Below are 16,278 nucleotides of genomic sequence, written 5' to 3'. Positions count from 1 at the left end.
ACCCAAATCCAGGTCGTAAGTCGAAATGGTCGTAAGTCGAAAATGCTTAAATAATACAAAGAAAATCTAAAATGGGTGTCTCTTTTTCTTCTCAGCACCACAAAACTCTCACTTTTTAGCTTGCCAGCCATTTTAAAGTGAATTACAAACGAAAATTCTGTCAGTACACAGCGCAATCACTGACGTTGGGACTCGAAAATACGTAATTTGACAAAATTTTGGTACGACTGAGGCGGTTGTATGTCCGGGTGGTCGTAAGTCGGGGAGGAGCTATATGCATACATACAGCATGCCTTTACAATTTGAGTATTTTTAATTCACGGCCCTCGATTATTCGCAGATTACAGCCTAGATGTACCTAAGAATGTCTGCGGGTAATTTTAAAGTTGCCAGCATTTTCGTAGCCATATTTCACTGGATTTATTGTTATTAATAGTGTTTTCTGATAGAATAGTGCTTAACAGTGATTAATCATGTCATTGTAGCTATGTTAGCTCACCATTGTAACCACCAGGCTACAGGGCCAAGCTGTGAGGTGTTATGGATTTTTTCAACTCGTATTTTTGTAACCTTCTTCATTTATTTTTACTCAGTTACATGCATACACCATCCTTTATACATATTGTGAAAAAATTATACAATATTACACTGCAATTACTGACATCCTTCATGTTGGGTTGGCTAGATGGCTACGAAAGAAATTCTGCAAGTTTGATCGACGTATCAACCCATTTGGTGCTCAGATGCCATTCGTTCTAGAGACAGTAATTTTTATGAGGACAAAATTGCCATATGGCAACCCAAACAACTCGACTTTAATAACAAAGCACAGAGTTGACTTGAGGGTAGACTCAAATTATTTCTACATTTCAATACATTTTGTTGTCTTGTTTCTCATTATTTGTGAGAGGATTTTCCCATTATTATTCATTTGTGTGTGTGTGCATCTGCGCACACACACACACACACACACACACACACACACACACACACTGACCATCACCATGACCTCATCTGCAAATTTGGCGAGAAGCTTCTGCACCATCCTCGACACCTGCTTCTACTACTAACTGAGATCCCTTGCCCGATAATTGCTGTTCAACACCAAAACCGCATCCAGCCCATATGAGCACGAACTGATCGCTATAAGAACAGCCCAGTCCCAACCATTGTAAAAATTATCAATAACTTGCAATCAACCAGTGTATTCACTCCCAGTCAATCTTACTTTTTGCACTGTCACTATGTTGAGTTTCTCCCCACCTAGTTATTATATATCATATTTGTATCACTTATGTTACCTGTATATTATTTGTAAATCAAGAGACCCATTCTCCAATTATGTAACTGTATATTTTCAGCCTTCCGGCTGCCATGCTCTTTCAATAAACTGTTAATTATTATTATTATTATCACACACACACACACACACACACACACACACACACACACATATACAATAAATATAGGTAAAAGAAATAATTGTCCTATGGACAAACACGTAAAGGGAATATACATTTCTTTGCACACAAGGAAAATGTACTCCACCCCCCTGGTCAGCAAATGCTATTCGCGGATTTAGCTATTTGCAGCCATTTTGAGACCCAAACCCCCGCAAATTTTAAGGGCATGCTGTATATTGAATGCACTCTCTTCTTGCAGGACTCCATTAGTGTGTATAATCCTGCTGGCAGACAAGGAAGTAAACATTATGAAGAGCAGTGTAACAACTTCAAATGGAAAGAATCAAGCAGACCAACTTCAGGTGGAAGTTCAAGAGGAAAGTCTTCGTTAAAGAGTGGTAGTCGTCCTGCGAGGTTTGTATGATGTTTATGATTAGGTAATGGCGAAGAAAGGTGAAAACCTGTTAAGTTAATAAGATTATGCAGTAATGTAATGTAGTTATTTTTCCCCAGACAAGTCGCATTCTGGACTTTATCACAGAAACTGTATTTTTTTTTTGCTCTGATGCAGGGTGGCCATTGTACTGATCTCCTGATTCTTAGCATTCATCAATTTGTTGGTTACCTTACCCTACCCCATGGCAGGCTACAAGTCTGCTGAAGGTTGTTTCATCATTAACATTACACAGTATTATTAAGGATTACCAGAGGAGGTAAAGATAAGTTTCCTGGTGTTTGACCTGCTTTTATACTTTTAATGTCTCCGCCAGGATACCCATATTTTTCAGCTAACAAATGATGAAATTTTATAGTGAGGCTAATTCAGGTAGTTTTAAATTTTCTCAGCCTAGACATTAAATGTACATTTTAACCAATTACAGATGGAAATAGATCCCTCTATTCTTTGTTTACAGGATTTTAGTGTTTGTTTATGAAATTGGCATTGTTAATAGAAATTGTTTTAGTTATCTTAAAAGTTTTATTATATGTAAAATGAGGAACCGATTTGACAGCTCTGTTCTTGATACAGCATATTGGGCTCTGTACTTATTTAAATTAAAATATTGCTGCCCAATGCATTCCTCTGCTTCTCCAAAGACATTTAAACTTGGATAAGTTTTCAGGTAACTATTTATATACCAGTGCTTTTTCACCTCCTCTGGTACTTAGTTTGTATCCTGAAAATGATAAACTTCCCCAAGACCATCATTGAGATATTCAGTAATACCTGTACAGTATCTTTGTTAGCCGGAATTTCTCAAACCCGGAACTCTCCAATAGCTGGAATTTAAATTTGCCTGGAATTTTTCCGGAAAATTGTCAATTCTGGGTCTCGGAACAAATTCAGAGGATGAAAATCGTGTGCATTTTCTGAAAATTCCAAGAAAAATTCTGAATTTTTTTTACACAGTTTCATTTCTGGGTCTGGGAATAAATTTTCCGGGCATTCCAAAAGATTGCTTCATGCTCCAATGCATCCCCACATGCCAGGCGCATGGGTGGCCCGGCTGCTTGGATCACTTAGTTCATATTCTGCTGCCATTTTCTGCTGTTTTTGTGTACAATCTGTTTTGTGCAGTGCTGTACTGTACATTATTGTACCAGAACAAAATCAGCCAGGAATGCAGTGTTAAAGCAGTGTTAAGAACATAAAAAGTGATTACAGTTATGTAAACTATACTGTACATTATTGTACCAGAACAAAATCAGCCAAGAATACAGTGTTAAAGCAGTGTTAAGAACATAAAAAGTGATTACAGTTATGTAAACTATCCTGTACATTATTGTACCAGAACAAAATCAGCCAAGAATACAGTGTTAAGAACATAAAAAGTGATTACAGTTATGTAAACTATACTGTACATTCAGTAAGTGGGACAAATTAGAGCACCTTACCGTTCATCTTTATTCAAGACATCATCAGGTCATGAGACCTACTAATCTCCCACCCCGACACTGGGTGACCTGATATTGCATCAGGTCAGTAACATGACCCACTAATCTCCCACCCAACCTCCATCTCAAGTGTTAAGATGTGATTTCAGTTGAGCATTACAGTCAGCTGAGTGAACAGTGTCTGCTGGTGAGTACAGTATATACAGTACAGTTGTACCCCACTTAACGCGGTCAATTGAACCCAGAGGGTCCCGCGTTAAGTGAAATCCGCGTTAAGTGAACAACAGAACATATGGGATTAATTCCAATAGAAACCGGCCCGACCCCCAAACTCCACTTTTTGAAGGCACATACCTATGTTGTAGTAACATCTTAATTTTATGATGGTACATGCACACAATTAATACTTAAGAGAAATAGAGAAATACAGTCGCCAAGTTAATGTCCATTCAAATAATGGACTCAACTCCCTCCCCCCTCACACTACACAGCCGGCTAACAGATGGTCGGTCGGTCCCTCCCTCCCCCCCCCCACCCCCCACCAACCGTCCCAAGGAGATGTGTGGGATAACCTCAAACTAAAGTTAGGAAAATATAATTGACATTGCTGGATTCCTTGTAAGACCAGGAATATTTTGAATATAAATGTCATATATTTTGGACAAAAGATAACAGTTACCTAGAGAAAAAATTTTATCTAAAAATTGTAAGTTTAAAGCAAAATATATGATGTTTATATTCAAAATGATCACCAAATTATAAGAATTCCAGCAATGTAAATTATATTCTGACCGGGTAATTTGTATGAATTTTATGAGCTAAAACAAATATCTTCAGTTAATAAAAAAAAAATAATCTTCACGACACTATCTGTCAATCAAAGTACCCCACCTTGCCTCCCCCCCTCTTCCAACCGTGCGGTCAGTCCCAACCCTCCCCCCCACCCCCCACCAATCCTCCCTTCCAGAGTTTTTAACATTTAGTATTAAATAATACCTCAGATTAAAGTTAGGATAATATAATTGACATTGCTGGATTCCTTGTAAGACCAGGAATATTTTGAATATAAATGTCATATATTTTGGACAAAAGATACCATAGTTACCTAGAGAAAATTTTTATCTAAAAATTGTAAGTTTAAAGCAAAATATATGATGTTTATATTCAAAATGATCACCAAATTATAAGAATTCCAGCAATGTAAATTATATTCTGACCGGGTAATTTGTATGAATTTTATGAGCTAAAACAAATATCTTCAGTTAATAAAAAAAAATAATAATTCTTCACACGGTAACAGATGGTCGGTTGGTCCCTCCCTCCCCCCCACCCCCCACCAACCGTCCCAAGGAGATGTGTGGGATAACCACTAAATTTTAATAAATAATACCTCAAACTAAAGTTAGGATAATATAATTGACATTGCTGGATTCCTTGTAAGACCAGGAATATTTTGAATATAAATGTCATATATTTTGCACAAAAGATACCATAGTTACCTAGAGAAAAATTTTTATCTAAAAATTGTAAGTTTAAAGCAAAATATATGATGTTTATATTCAAAATGATCACCAAATTATAAGAATTCCAGCAATGTAAATTATATTCTGGCCTGGTAATTTGTATGAATTTTATGAGCTAAAACAGGCAGTCAGGCAGGGTGGCGGGTGGGGCAAATCTAAAAATAGCGTCTCGGACACTCACCGCGTATATGTGGAAAAAACCCGCGTTAAGTGAAAGTTCAGCTTTGGCAAGGCACCGCGTATATGCGAAAACGCGTTAAGTGAAAGCGCGTTAAGCGGGGTAAAACTGTAGTATACAGTAGAATGTCGATTTAAAGCAATTCAATTTAAGATTATTGATTTAAAGCGACACCCACAGTTAAGGACAATGTTTTAATTTTAAAGCAAATCTTTCCTATTTTGCGCAAGTCAATCTGGCGCATCATATTTTAAAATTCGCACCTAATGTTTCTCTGGGCACGCTACACTCTCCTAAGGGCAAAGCTGTACTGTACAGTACATGTACTCAAAATATACTACCCGTATACACACCCTGATTTTGGAAATGTAATTCTAGGAAAAAACTTTTCATACTTACTAACCGACACCGTGAAACCGTTGCTTGATGTACAGCCCTTTTGGCACAAGTACACACACCTCTTTGAATATCATCACTTAGAACTGTTTATCAGTCGTCATTTTCATCAATTTTTAATAAAAAAATCTGTATAAGAAGTGGAAATCTTTAATACAGCACTCATTTTCTACACCCGGTCACCTCCGCGTCTAGCGGGCTGTCGTGTTTACATTCTTTCTCTTGATTTTGTCGGTATGACAATGACGAGAAATATTTTCCATCAGTAGAAGGTAAGCAAATGTAAACATGTATATCAACATCTAAAGAAAAATAATGTTTATGTTCTTCACTCAAGTGTGAAGAAACAAAAATTGCTGCTCTTTGAGACCAGCAGAAAACCTTTTGCTATTCCTCAATAGATGGCGCTGCCGCACCACTGCCATTAGTAAACAAACCGCACAGCGGCAAGGGTTGTGTAGCTGTAGCCGTTTATTTTTTATTTCTTACCTACTAAGAAAATAATCATATTTTTTGCAGTATATCAACAATATTAGTTAAATAAAATGTTTTATAGTATAGAGAATACTTGTAATTGCTAAGTAATGAGGTAACAGTCTTTGTAAGGGGCTGATTTCAGTTGATCCTAAGAAAACCTCCGCTACAACCCATCAACTAGCATCATGGAAGACGCATGGTAATTTTCAAGGTACAGTGAGTTCTGCTATAATGCGTGTTTTGACAACGCGAATTGGCTCTAACGCGATTTATGAATAGAGGAACAATATTTGTATAACGCGAACTCTTGTTTGCTGTAACGCAATTTTTGCTTACTATTTCTCCAATTTTGTGGTATTAACCGTGAATATGGTAAAGAAGAATATCTCCAAGAAGCATTCTGGTGATCGCATTCCCGGTGATGATCGTAAAAGAAAGGCTATAACCCTTGAAGAGAAGCTCGATGTTATCAACCTCAAAATCACCCTTCTCCCCCATCAAGTTATATTCATATTTTTTCAAGGTAAAGTGTTACATTTACTGTATGATTTCATTATTAGATATGAATGTAACATTTATTTAGACTGTGCTATCCTTTGTGTTAGGCTAACTACTAATATTTTTTCGATTTCGAGTGGTAATCTGCACCTAACCCTATTTTCTCCATAAGCCCTGTTATTTCTATTACGCGAATTTCTATAACACGATGTTTTACAAGAACACAACTATCGCGTTATAGCAGAACTGACTGTATATTTTTGTAATAAAAAGTGCGTCTTCTATGCTGCAAAATATTGTAAATGATTACTAAAACTTTTGTCTAGTGCAAACTATTGCATGATTATATTCAAATTAATCACTGTCTTATAAAAATTCCAGCAATGTAAATTATATTCTCCCCGGTCATTTCTGTGACATTTTATAATAAACAAAAAACTCAAACTAAAGTACATAAATACTTCACTAGACCTTCGGCACCAACTGTTAAACATGTCACCTCCCCTTCCTCCCTCCCTCCCAGCTAGGGTTTGGTGTACATCACCGCTGTGTGCCCTGCTTTTGCTGTTTCTGTCTCACAAAATATGGAACATGTGTTTAGTCCAACAATTGCGTATGCATCAAAGGATGATTCACATATGTTCAATCTCATTTTGTATGAGGCATCTTGCACATCTCTTCAGCATCTCTGATATTTCCTAGCATTTTCAGTCCTCACTTTGAACAAATGCTGGCCATCATCCTTCTGACAGAAGAAGCACCGGTCCATGTCCAGTGGCACTGTGCATGACTGTGTGAACAGCAGTGAAGATGCAGAAGTAAATGGGTCAGACTCAACTATTTCGGTGCTTCATTTTTTTAGGTCACATATTTTGGCGGTGTAGAATCCAGTTGATAATGCATGGGTTTTGCGGTGTCTGGCACACTGTATCTGGTCCTCGTTAGTTGCATTGAAGTAGCAAGTACGGTGCCATATAGCTCTCTCTATGGGAAGTTTTTCTTTCGTAGTCTTATAGTCGATTTTGCGCTTAAACATAGTTGCCATCAAGCAAACTGGCTCTCTCTTGAACTGTCTCCAACAGATGCTGATATGAGTCTATAGCTTCTAGTTCGTGGATTCCTGGGTTTGATGAGCCCCTTGATCAAGTTTGGGCATTTTACTCATAATGTACACACAGTAAAAAAAAGTACCGCACAGATTATGTGCGAAACAATATGACAAGATAATTAATGCAATGGTGTTGATGATATTATGCCGGTCCTGTGGGACGTAACTAATATGGCCCTACCATAGGTAGGTGGAAACCTTTGCCATACAGGCATGTATACCAACCCTCCTGGCACATCAGGTGATGTATGGATCGTTACGGAAGACAGCAAACCCCTCCCCTGCTAGATACTTTTTTTACTGTGTGTACACATACTGGAATTTGCAGAACCTGCAAATAAAACAAACAGAACCACTATAAACACAGCCACCACCACTACAGTTTTGATTCGGTTCATGTTTGTATGCATTGTACACATTAATACCATAAAAAAAAAAATAATAAAAAGAATAATGGCCCCAGAAGTGGTTGTACCACATTATACCTGGTACCATTGGATTCTTTGCCACTGAATACGAGGTCTGCCCAAAAAGAAACCAAACTTTTTAAAAAACAAATTTATTGCTTTACTTACAACTTAATCAGACTTGTCTCCTTCAAAGTACTCCTCTCTACTGTTGATACACCGCTCCCAATGTTTTTTCCAGTTCTGGATCACGTCCTGGATCACGTTTTGAGGGATGGTGCGCAGGTCTCGTAGCGAATTTTCTTCTATCTCTTCTTTGGGAACAAAAAAGTCTGCAGGGGCCAAATCCGGAGAGTAGGGCGGCTGGGGGACGATAGTCGTCTCGTGCTTCTCCAAAAAGTCACGTATAAGGAGCGACGTGTGAGCAGGTGCATTGTCATGGTGCAGCATCCAGGTCTTGTTTGTCCACACCTCAGGCCTCTTCCTTCGCACTGCCTCCCTCAAAACGCTTCAGGACCTCCAAGTAAAACTCTTTATTGACTGTCTGATCACGTGGAACAAACTCATGATGAACGACGCCCTTCCAATGAAAAAAGGCGATCAACATCACCTCCACATTTGAGCGACTCTGACGTCCAGATTTGGGATCGTCTTCGGTGGATGTTCTTCCCCTTTTGAAGCGCTGGTAGCACACATGACATTGCGTACGGCTCAAACAATCCTCCCCATAAGCTTGTTGCAACATTTGAAAAGTCTCCTTAAAAGTTTTACCCAATTTGAAACAGAATTTCACGCAAACACGTTGCTCTTCAAGATCCTTCATTGTTCAACTTGCAACAAATCGCCAAGTGCACTAAACACACGTTCACTCTAGCGCTTGTAGCTCGATGACTAATTGACGTGGCGTGATGCGGCTAGTGTTAGACTAAAGGTCAAGGTCACCGCTACACAGCGTTCCCGTCGCGAGTACGCTGCGCCGGCTCGTTGGTGCGCTGTTTAAAAAGTTTGGTTTCTTTTTGGACAGACCTCGTATGTAAGTTTAGCCATTAACATGACCACCCTGGGTGGTTTAGAAGTTGAAATATTGAGAAAAATGCCTTCATAGGTGGTAAATTTTGAAAATCCAAGATGGCTACTACACATACTTCTGGGAAAATGGAAACATTGGTTTTCTGGTTGGTTATACTTTATAGTTTCCAAAAATGTGTAGGTCAGTAAATCTCCAGAAAAAATCTGAACAAAATCATACAATAAAATGGAAAAAGTGTGTATTGTGATTTTGGTATGGTATTTGTAACATCTCCTCTGATGTTAATGAAGACACTGGATTATTGGATTTGTTCATAAGAATATAATTAAAGATTGAGAAGTCCATTTAGGAAGGGATGTTTTCAAATTTCAAAGTTCACTATAACAACACCATTAGGAAGTTTTTTCACAACTCAACATAAGGTGAGATAGATTTGAGTTACAATTGATAATGTTTTTTTTATTTTTATAGATTTAATTCTTTTTTCTTTCCAGTGGTAAGAGTGCCAGAGATGTACCTAACCTTGGTCTCAAAAGTTCATCCTCCAGTGATTCTGATGCCAGTGTATTTCAAGAGGGTAGGCAGACTGTCAGGCACTTGGTTGGAGGGTCTTTGCATATGCTGCCTTGTAACTCAAATGTTGAAAATGGCAGAAGTGGCAAACCTTGGAATTCAAGAAGTGAAACCATGTCTGGATTACTTGAATCAGATCATTATCGAAATTCCCATATTGATAACCCAGACAGAGAATATAGGTCATTACCAGATCTACAGAGCAAGTCCAGTGTAATACTTAACCATCCCACTGAAGCTACTGACTTTGCTTGGAGTCACAGGTGCCATAATCAAGAGTTAAGAACTGAAAATAGTAAATTTAGAGGAAAGACTGGCCTTGAGGGCATAAGAACAAATCCTCCAAATAAAAGCCATCAAGAAGCTCAACCTGGGTCTGTTCATCCATCTTTCACAACGAAGATATATAAGGCTTCTGAGATTCTCCAGTCAAGTGACATTACAGATGATGATGGTGGAGAGATGTCTGCATATAATAAACTGCAGGTAGATCAAGAGATGGCAAGAATGCTTCAAGAATTAAGGATGGTGTGTATATTATCTAGGTCTAGAAGCCTTTGAGACTACAGCTTCACATAATTAACTCAGGTCTCTATGTTCCTTAATCTATTTAAAAGCATATCATTATTAATTTTCCAGTGAGTGAACTTGCTTCAATGTTAATGGCATGAAAATAGTTACATTGAAGACTCTTCAGTGATAAATTATCAGTCTAATACAGTCATTTCTGCTACAACGCGATAGTTGCGTTCTTGTGAAACTTTGCGCTGTAGAAATTTGCGCAATAAAAATAACAGGGTTTATGGAGAAAATAGGGTTAGGTGCATATTACTTTGGCCATGATTTCACAGATTTGCTAGCACTCAAGTTTGTTCCAGCAATAGTGTTATAGCCTTTCTTTTACGTTCACCACCGGCAATTCGATCACCAGAACGCTTCTTGGAAACTTTCTTCTTACCTTGTCTTTCCATATTCATGGCTAACACAACAAAATTGGAGAAAACAGCAAAAATCATGGACACTTCACAGAGCAATAGACAGAAACCGCGCGATTCAACTGATCACATGATGTAAACAGAAAGCACTGGTGTAAACCGTTATTAGTCCGCACTGCGAAACATTCTTTTTACTTATTCTTTTCATATGGTATTTATGGGTAACATCTAAATCTGCCCCCCCCCCCCCAAAAATGACAAATTTACAGAGTACCTCTCAAAAATCACTTAACAAACAAAACACACGAATCAATTGAACATGTGAACTGTAAACATTGAATAACCCTGCTCCACGCTACACTTAAAACGTTGAGGATGGAATCGTGTTATAGCCAACATTCGTATGCAAAAGTTCGCATTTTACAAATGGCGTTCCCCTATTCATCAATTGCGTTACAGCCAATTCGCGTTGACAAAACACGCGTTGTAGCAAAAATGACGGATCAGACTTTCCCAATTAGATCAAATATAGGCCCCCAAATCAAACAAGATTTCCATGATAGATCCTTAGTTCCCATACTGTAAGTTTTTATGTTCAAATTTGGAACTCTTTTGAGTTCACACCTAAACCCTAGAAATTGAATTGAAGTTTTCAAGGTTAATTTCTTCTCCAAAATAAAACTAATTCTCCCAAATTTAAATATAAGATTGAGCTGAGGACCATCAAGATCAAACTTTCCACCTCAAGTGAAAATTTGTCTCCAAGAACAGTTTAGGACCCTTAATGGTTGAAACTATGCTACAAGGTCTGATCTTGATTTCAAGGATTGAAACTTGGCTCCATGGTTAAATATAGAATTCTCCAAAATTATATTTGTGTCTTAAGTTCAACTTCAGTGTCCAGAAGTAAAGGTAAACCTATCTTATTATTACACAGTGCAAACTATTCATTATTTAAAAAAAAAAAAAAATTAGTTTAACATAAAATATATTAATTAAATAACATTATTTATTCATTGCCTGAAGGTAATTCAGTAGATTGCTTGATTGCTTTCATTACTTATAAGGTAAATTTAAAGAAAAATCACTTCTTTTCTTGCAGAAGGTGACCTCTGCTAGAGCATCTGACAGTGAGGCGCCCACTCACGATACTTCCTTTGATCAAGATCCGGCAAGTATTACTTTACACAAGCTAAGCCAAGTGTCCACACTTCTCTCCCGATATGTTACTCAGTCTCAGTGAAGTCCAAGTTTTCTTATTTCTTTATTGTAATTAAAGTTGTTTAGTGACTTCATTTGTAATGTTAGCTGTGCCAATTCTTGTATGTTTTTGTGGCGGAAAGCTTTTCTCACATCTTCTCATTTTGAAACTTAATCCCTTGCAGTGATAGTATTTTGTAGTTCATTACCTTTTTATTGGTTTTTTTATGTTTGGGATTTCTCTCTGTTTACTTGCAATAAAACTTGTTTGTGCAAAGTACACTTTTCATTGTGTCACTATTATGTGGTGTATAGTATCTTTCTCCCTTATTATTGTGAGAATTTAACTCTTAAGTCTTTCCAGTGGTGCATGGCTTAAAACTGCTGCATTAATCTAACTTTATCATCTGGTCTCTCCCTCCCTCATTTTATATTGGCACACAACAGTGTACTATACTATTACAGACACCATTATCATGGCATATACGTCTGTATGGTAAACTTGGATTAATTTTGTGTGTTTATCAGTTTCACTTACACTGTAAATTGGTGCTGTTCTTACATATTGTATAAATGTCATGTATTTTATAAAAAAAAATTTTTTTTAGCATTTTCTCAATAAATATTCTATCGTTATCATAATGTCATTGATGATTGATGTTTACCTTATGCTTAATTGAATTTAAATTGCTTTTCTAAGGTACAGTATACAGTATATAGGAACCTTATTGGGGTGTGTGTGTTGTCAGTTCTCTCCTTCCAACACAAGAGGACCTGGGAGCATGACGCAATATTTTGTCATTTTTCTATACATGTTATAGCACAGTTCATATAAGGAATAATAATCATCCCATTGAGAGGGAAAACAGTTTAGAAGTGTATAAATCATCATGTGTCACAGAAAGACTTCTGGTTGAAGCAAGTTTGATAAGGGAAATAAATTCTATAAACCTTAGTGATGGTCAGTACAAAACTGATAATATGTTACACAAATTTATTTGTCTGGCCCAAGGTTAAAAATATATCTGCAATTACTTATTACATCATTAAACAGCTTCAATTACTTATTACATCATTAAACAACTGTTGCATTCTTTCTTTGACAAATAAGATACAGTAGTTATTACACATTCAGATCGGACTGGACCCTCAGGTCTTACTTTACATGTAACGACTTACATCTTCAAATCTTGGTTACAATAATTAACAATCATTATATTATTCCATTGCTAATACAGCTGGCGATATGATACACTTTTCAATATTCCCAAATTAACTTATAACATCATGTTCCATCGGCATGAACAACATGGTACTTTTCCTTCAGTTCACGTACTCAACTCGCATAACATATTTGCTGGTACTATCAATATTTATGGGTTCACTACTTAACCTGTGATTTCCACATTTCTGCTAGTTAATCCCTCAATCATAGATACAAAAATACTTTGGCCCATATAACTGTGAGGAGTGCCCCAGGGTATAACCCTGGCGTCTCCACAACAAATGAAGATCGCTGTTAGGGGTCGGCTGTAGACCGACACACGGCGACTCGGCGAGGGAGTCCAGCCTAGTTCCCAAGGGCGGAGTCTGCGGACTCGCACAGTTTAATCCTGCCGATTTAACGACATCGTTTGACCTTTGCCCTGGTGGGCTAATTCCCGTAAAAAAAAAAAAAAAAATACCAATCCCCGGTAGTTGCTGGGTATTCAGCTAACACACACACTGGGCCTGAGATAATTTTGGAGAGCCTCAAAGAAGGTAATAATAACTCAATCACAAACAATATTTTGTCTAGCAACGACAGACAACATTTACTTTATATTAGTTCTTTCACTGGGTAAATGACAATTTCACTGTTACATAATGAACACTGATATTCACAAAATCAGCTAAGTTAAACTGACTTAACATGGCGACGGGAAATCTTACACATACCCGAGATAATTTTGGAGAGCGTCAGAGAAGTGACGTCTCTCCTGCACACGAGCTTAACGAGCTTATGTTAGGCTAAATGGCAGCTCAACACATGCCAGAAATGGTTAATTACGCAATGACAGAAATTACATTTACCTCAATTGCTGTACATTTAAATATGAAACTCAGTTGCCACGGGTCAGGCGAATTTCTTAACTCGATTTACATAATCTAATCAGAGATTGAGCTTGCCAGGAAAAAGTGGAATTATACACGTTGATAACTTTAGTTTCACATCTGGCGGGACTTCTAGACAAGGAGCCTTTATGCATATACGTTGAGATCTTGGAGATCAGGAGTTTGACAGGTTCTTCTCAGGAGATTAATGACTTTCTTAAATTGACAACTGACAATAACTAAACTACAACCAACAGATTCTCTGATGTTTGGTTATTCCCAAGGACAAAATCATAAGATGCCAGTCGTACAGGCAGACTCGACTCTCACTTACTAGACAAGTGTTACTAACAACAAAGACAGTTGAAGCTTTCAACATCACTCACAAAGGATCATGAATGCTTTAACTGTAATCAAACATATCTAAGTTGACTCAAAACAATGGTGTTCTCTCTCACATTCAAATTCACTCTATAGAGAGGTTGGTTTCAGGAAGTCAGAGAAAATGGGAAAACGGAGAACTCGGGCGTCTTGAAGCGATGAGAAAATGGATGTCTTAGATGGGAGACTCAATAAAGAAGGCATAGCTACATGTTTTGTTGGCTATTGAGCGTAATATGAATCGTCTGATTTTACGTTAACTGACGTGTATGACCGTGGTCATTACAATGCCACATGTCCAGAAAACTGTGAGGGCAAACTTTTTCGGAGTGAGAATTGTGAACTCTTGGAGCAATCTGCCAGAGAGCGTTGTGACGGCACCGAATGTGAGCTCATTGAAGGCCAGACATGACCAACACTGGAGCAGGTTCAGATATATTCAGGAACCAGTGCATGCCCATTACTTGCCAACAGTGCATAACAGAGACATGGCCGACCACCCAAGCGGCTAACAAGTTGATCAGTGGCGAAGAGGATAAAAATTAGTAAAAGTGTTTTTCACAATCTACCCTTTCAACCAAGGAAAGTATTTAGGAGGAAGCACGTCTTAAATATTCTTATGTACATTCTCATAGTGCGCACACCTGGCCAGTAGATGATGCTGATTAAATGACGGGAAAAGTTGTGTTGGCAGTTTGTTTTGACTCATGGCTGCTGGGCATGGTGACTGACATGATGGTGACACAAGCATGGCGAGAAAAACAGGCTTCACCAGTATGCTGTGCTTGTGTGCAGCACAAATAAAAACAGCAATAAAGACCTGAGTTTCATTACTTCCCAAACGACAAGAAAAGGTAGGCATGACACAAGTTTTAACCATATTTTGAAAAGCAACCAGAGAAGATGTGAATAAAATTGATGAACTAGGGTTCATTTTCAAAAGTGATTATATAGAAAATCCCTCAACTTGACAATAGGGGTTGGTATCCCTCAGGATCTATGCTCTTGTATACAAGAAATAAATCTAAAGGAAAAAAATAAATAAATAAATACAAATTATATATATATATATATATATATATATATATATATATATATATATATATATATATATATATATATATATTATATATATATATATATATATATATATATATATATATATATATATATATATATATATATATATATATATATATATATATATATATATATATATATAAAGAAGATGAGAACCAGGGAAAACACAAACATCTTGACTAAGTTGGGTTTCTTTTAATCACTAACATTTCGGAAAAATAATTTTCCATCATCAGAGCCTCAAAAACAAAAAGTTTTGAAAAAGTTTTAAAATACAGGTGATATACAATAAAAACAAAACATTAAACAGGCGAGGAATGTGGTGCTTCTCTCGCGGCAGGGGCAAAGTCCTCAGGGTCACTGGTTGGGGTGTCTCGGTCCATGTCAGGAGCAGGGCCTACACCCGGAGTAGGGTCCACATCAGGAGTAGGGTCTACGACCAGAGCAGGGTCCACATCAGGAGCAGGGTCCATGACAGGAGCAGGGTCCACGACAGGAACAGGGTCCACGACAGGAGCAGGGTCCACGACAGGAGCAGAGTCCACCTTCTGGAGCAGGGTCCACGACAGGAGCAGGATCCACAACAGGAGCAGAGTCACCTTCTGGAGCAGGGTCCATGCAGGGAGCAGGATTCACCACAGAGCAAGGTCCACGACAGGAGCAGGGTTCACGACAGGAGCAGAGTCCACCTTCTGGAGCAAGGTCCACGACAGGAGTAGGGTTCACGCCCGAGCAGGGTCTCTGCCAGAGCAGGGTCCACGACAGGATCAGGGTCTACGACAGGAGTAGGGTCACCTTCTGGAGTAGGGTCTCCGGACAGAGTAGTGTTCATGACAGGAGTAGAGTCACGCCCGAGCAGGGTCTACGACAGAGAGTAGGTCTACGCAGGGGTAGGGGTTAACACAATAGGGGTCCATAGGCAGGCACAGGCTACAGGGTCTCCCGACAGAGTGGGGTCCACGACAGGAACAGGGTCCACGACAGGGAGCAGGGTCTGATCAGGAGCAAGGTGCCACCGTCACGACAGCTGGGGGGAGCAGGGGTTCTGTATAGCAGGGGTCCGGAGTCCCTACGCAGGAGTAGGGGTCTCTGCTGACAG

The 16,278-nt window shown here is 38.3% G+C and overlaps 1 protein-coding gene across 1 annotated transcript in view; it reads left to right on the top strand.

The window, feature by feature from the left end:
• LOC121861527 overlaps positions 1-12,260 on the top strand; it is a gene marked incomplete at its 5' end in the record, with an annotated part of 64,271 nt that extends 52,011 nt beyond the window's left edge. Inside the window, 3 exon segments of the mRNA XM_042359360.1 lie at positions 1,663-1,817; positions 9,411-10,017; positions 11,527-12,260. Of these exon segments, the coding sequence (XP_042215294.1) occupies positions 1,663-1,817; positions 9,411-10,017; positions 11,527-11,667 (903 nt within the window).
• Positions 12,261-16,278: the final 4,018 nt, after the last annotated feature.

The sequence above is a fragment of the Homarus americanus genome, unplaced genomic scaffold (genome assembly GCF_018991925.1).
Source record: "Homarus americanus isolate GMGI-L3 unplaced genomic scaffold, GMGI_Hamer_2.0 scaffold24260, whole genome shotgun sequence".
In the NCBI taxonomy this organism is placed as follows: Eukaryota; Metazoa; Arthropoda; class Malacostraca; order Decapoda; family Nephropidae; genus Homarus; species Homarus americanus.
This window is presented reverse-complemented; position numbering and strand designations above follow the sequence as displayed.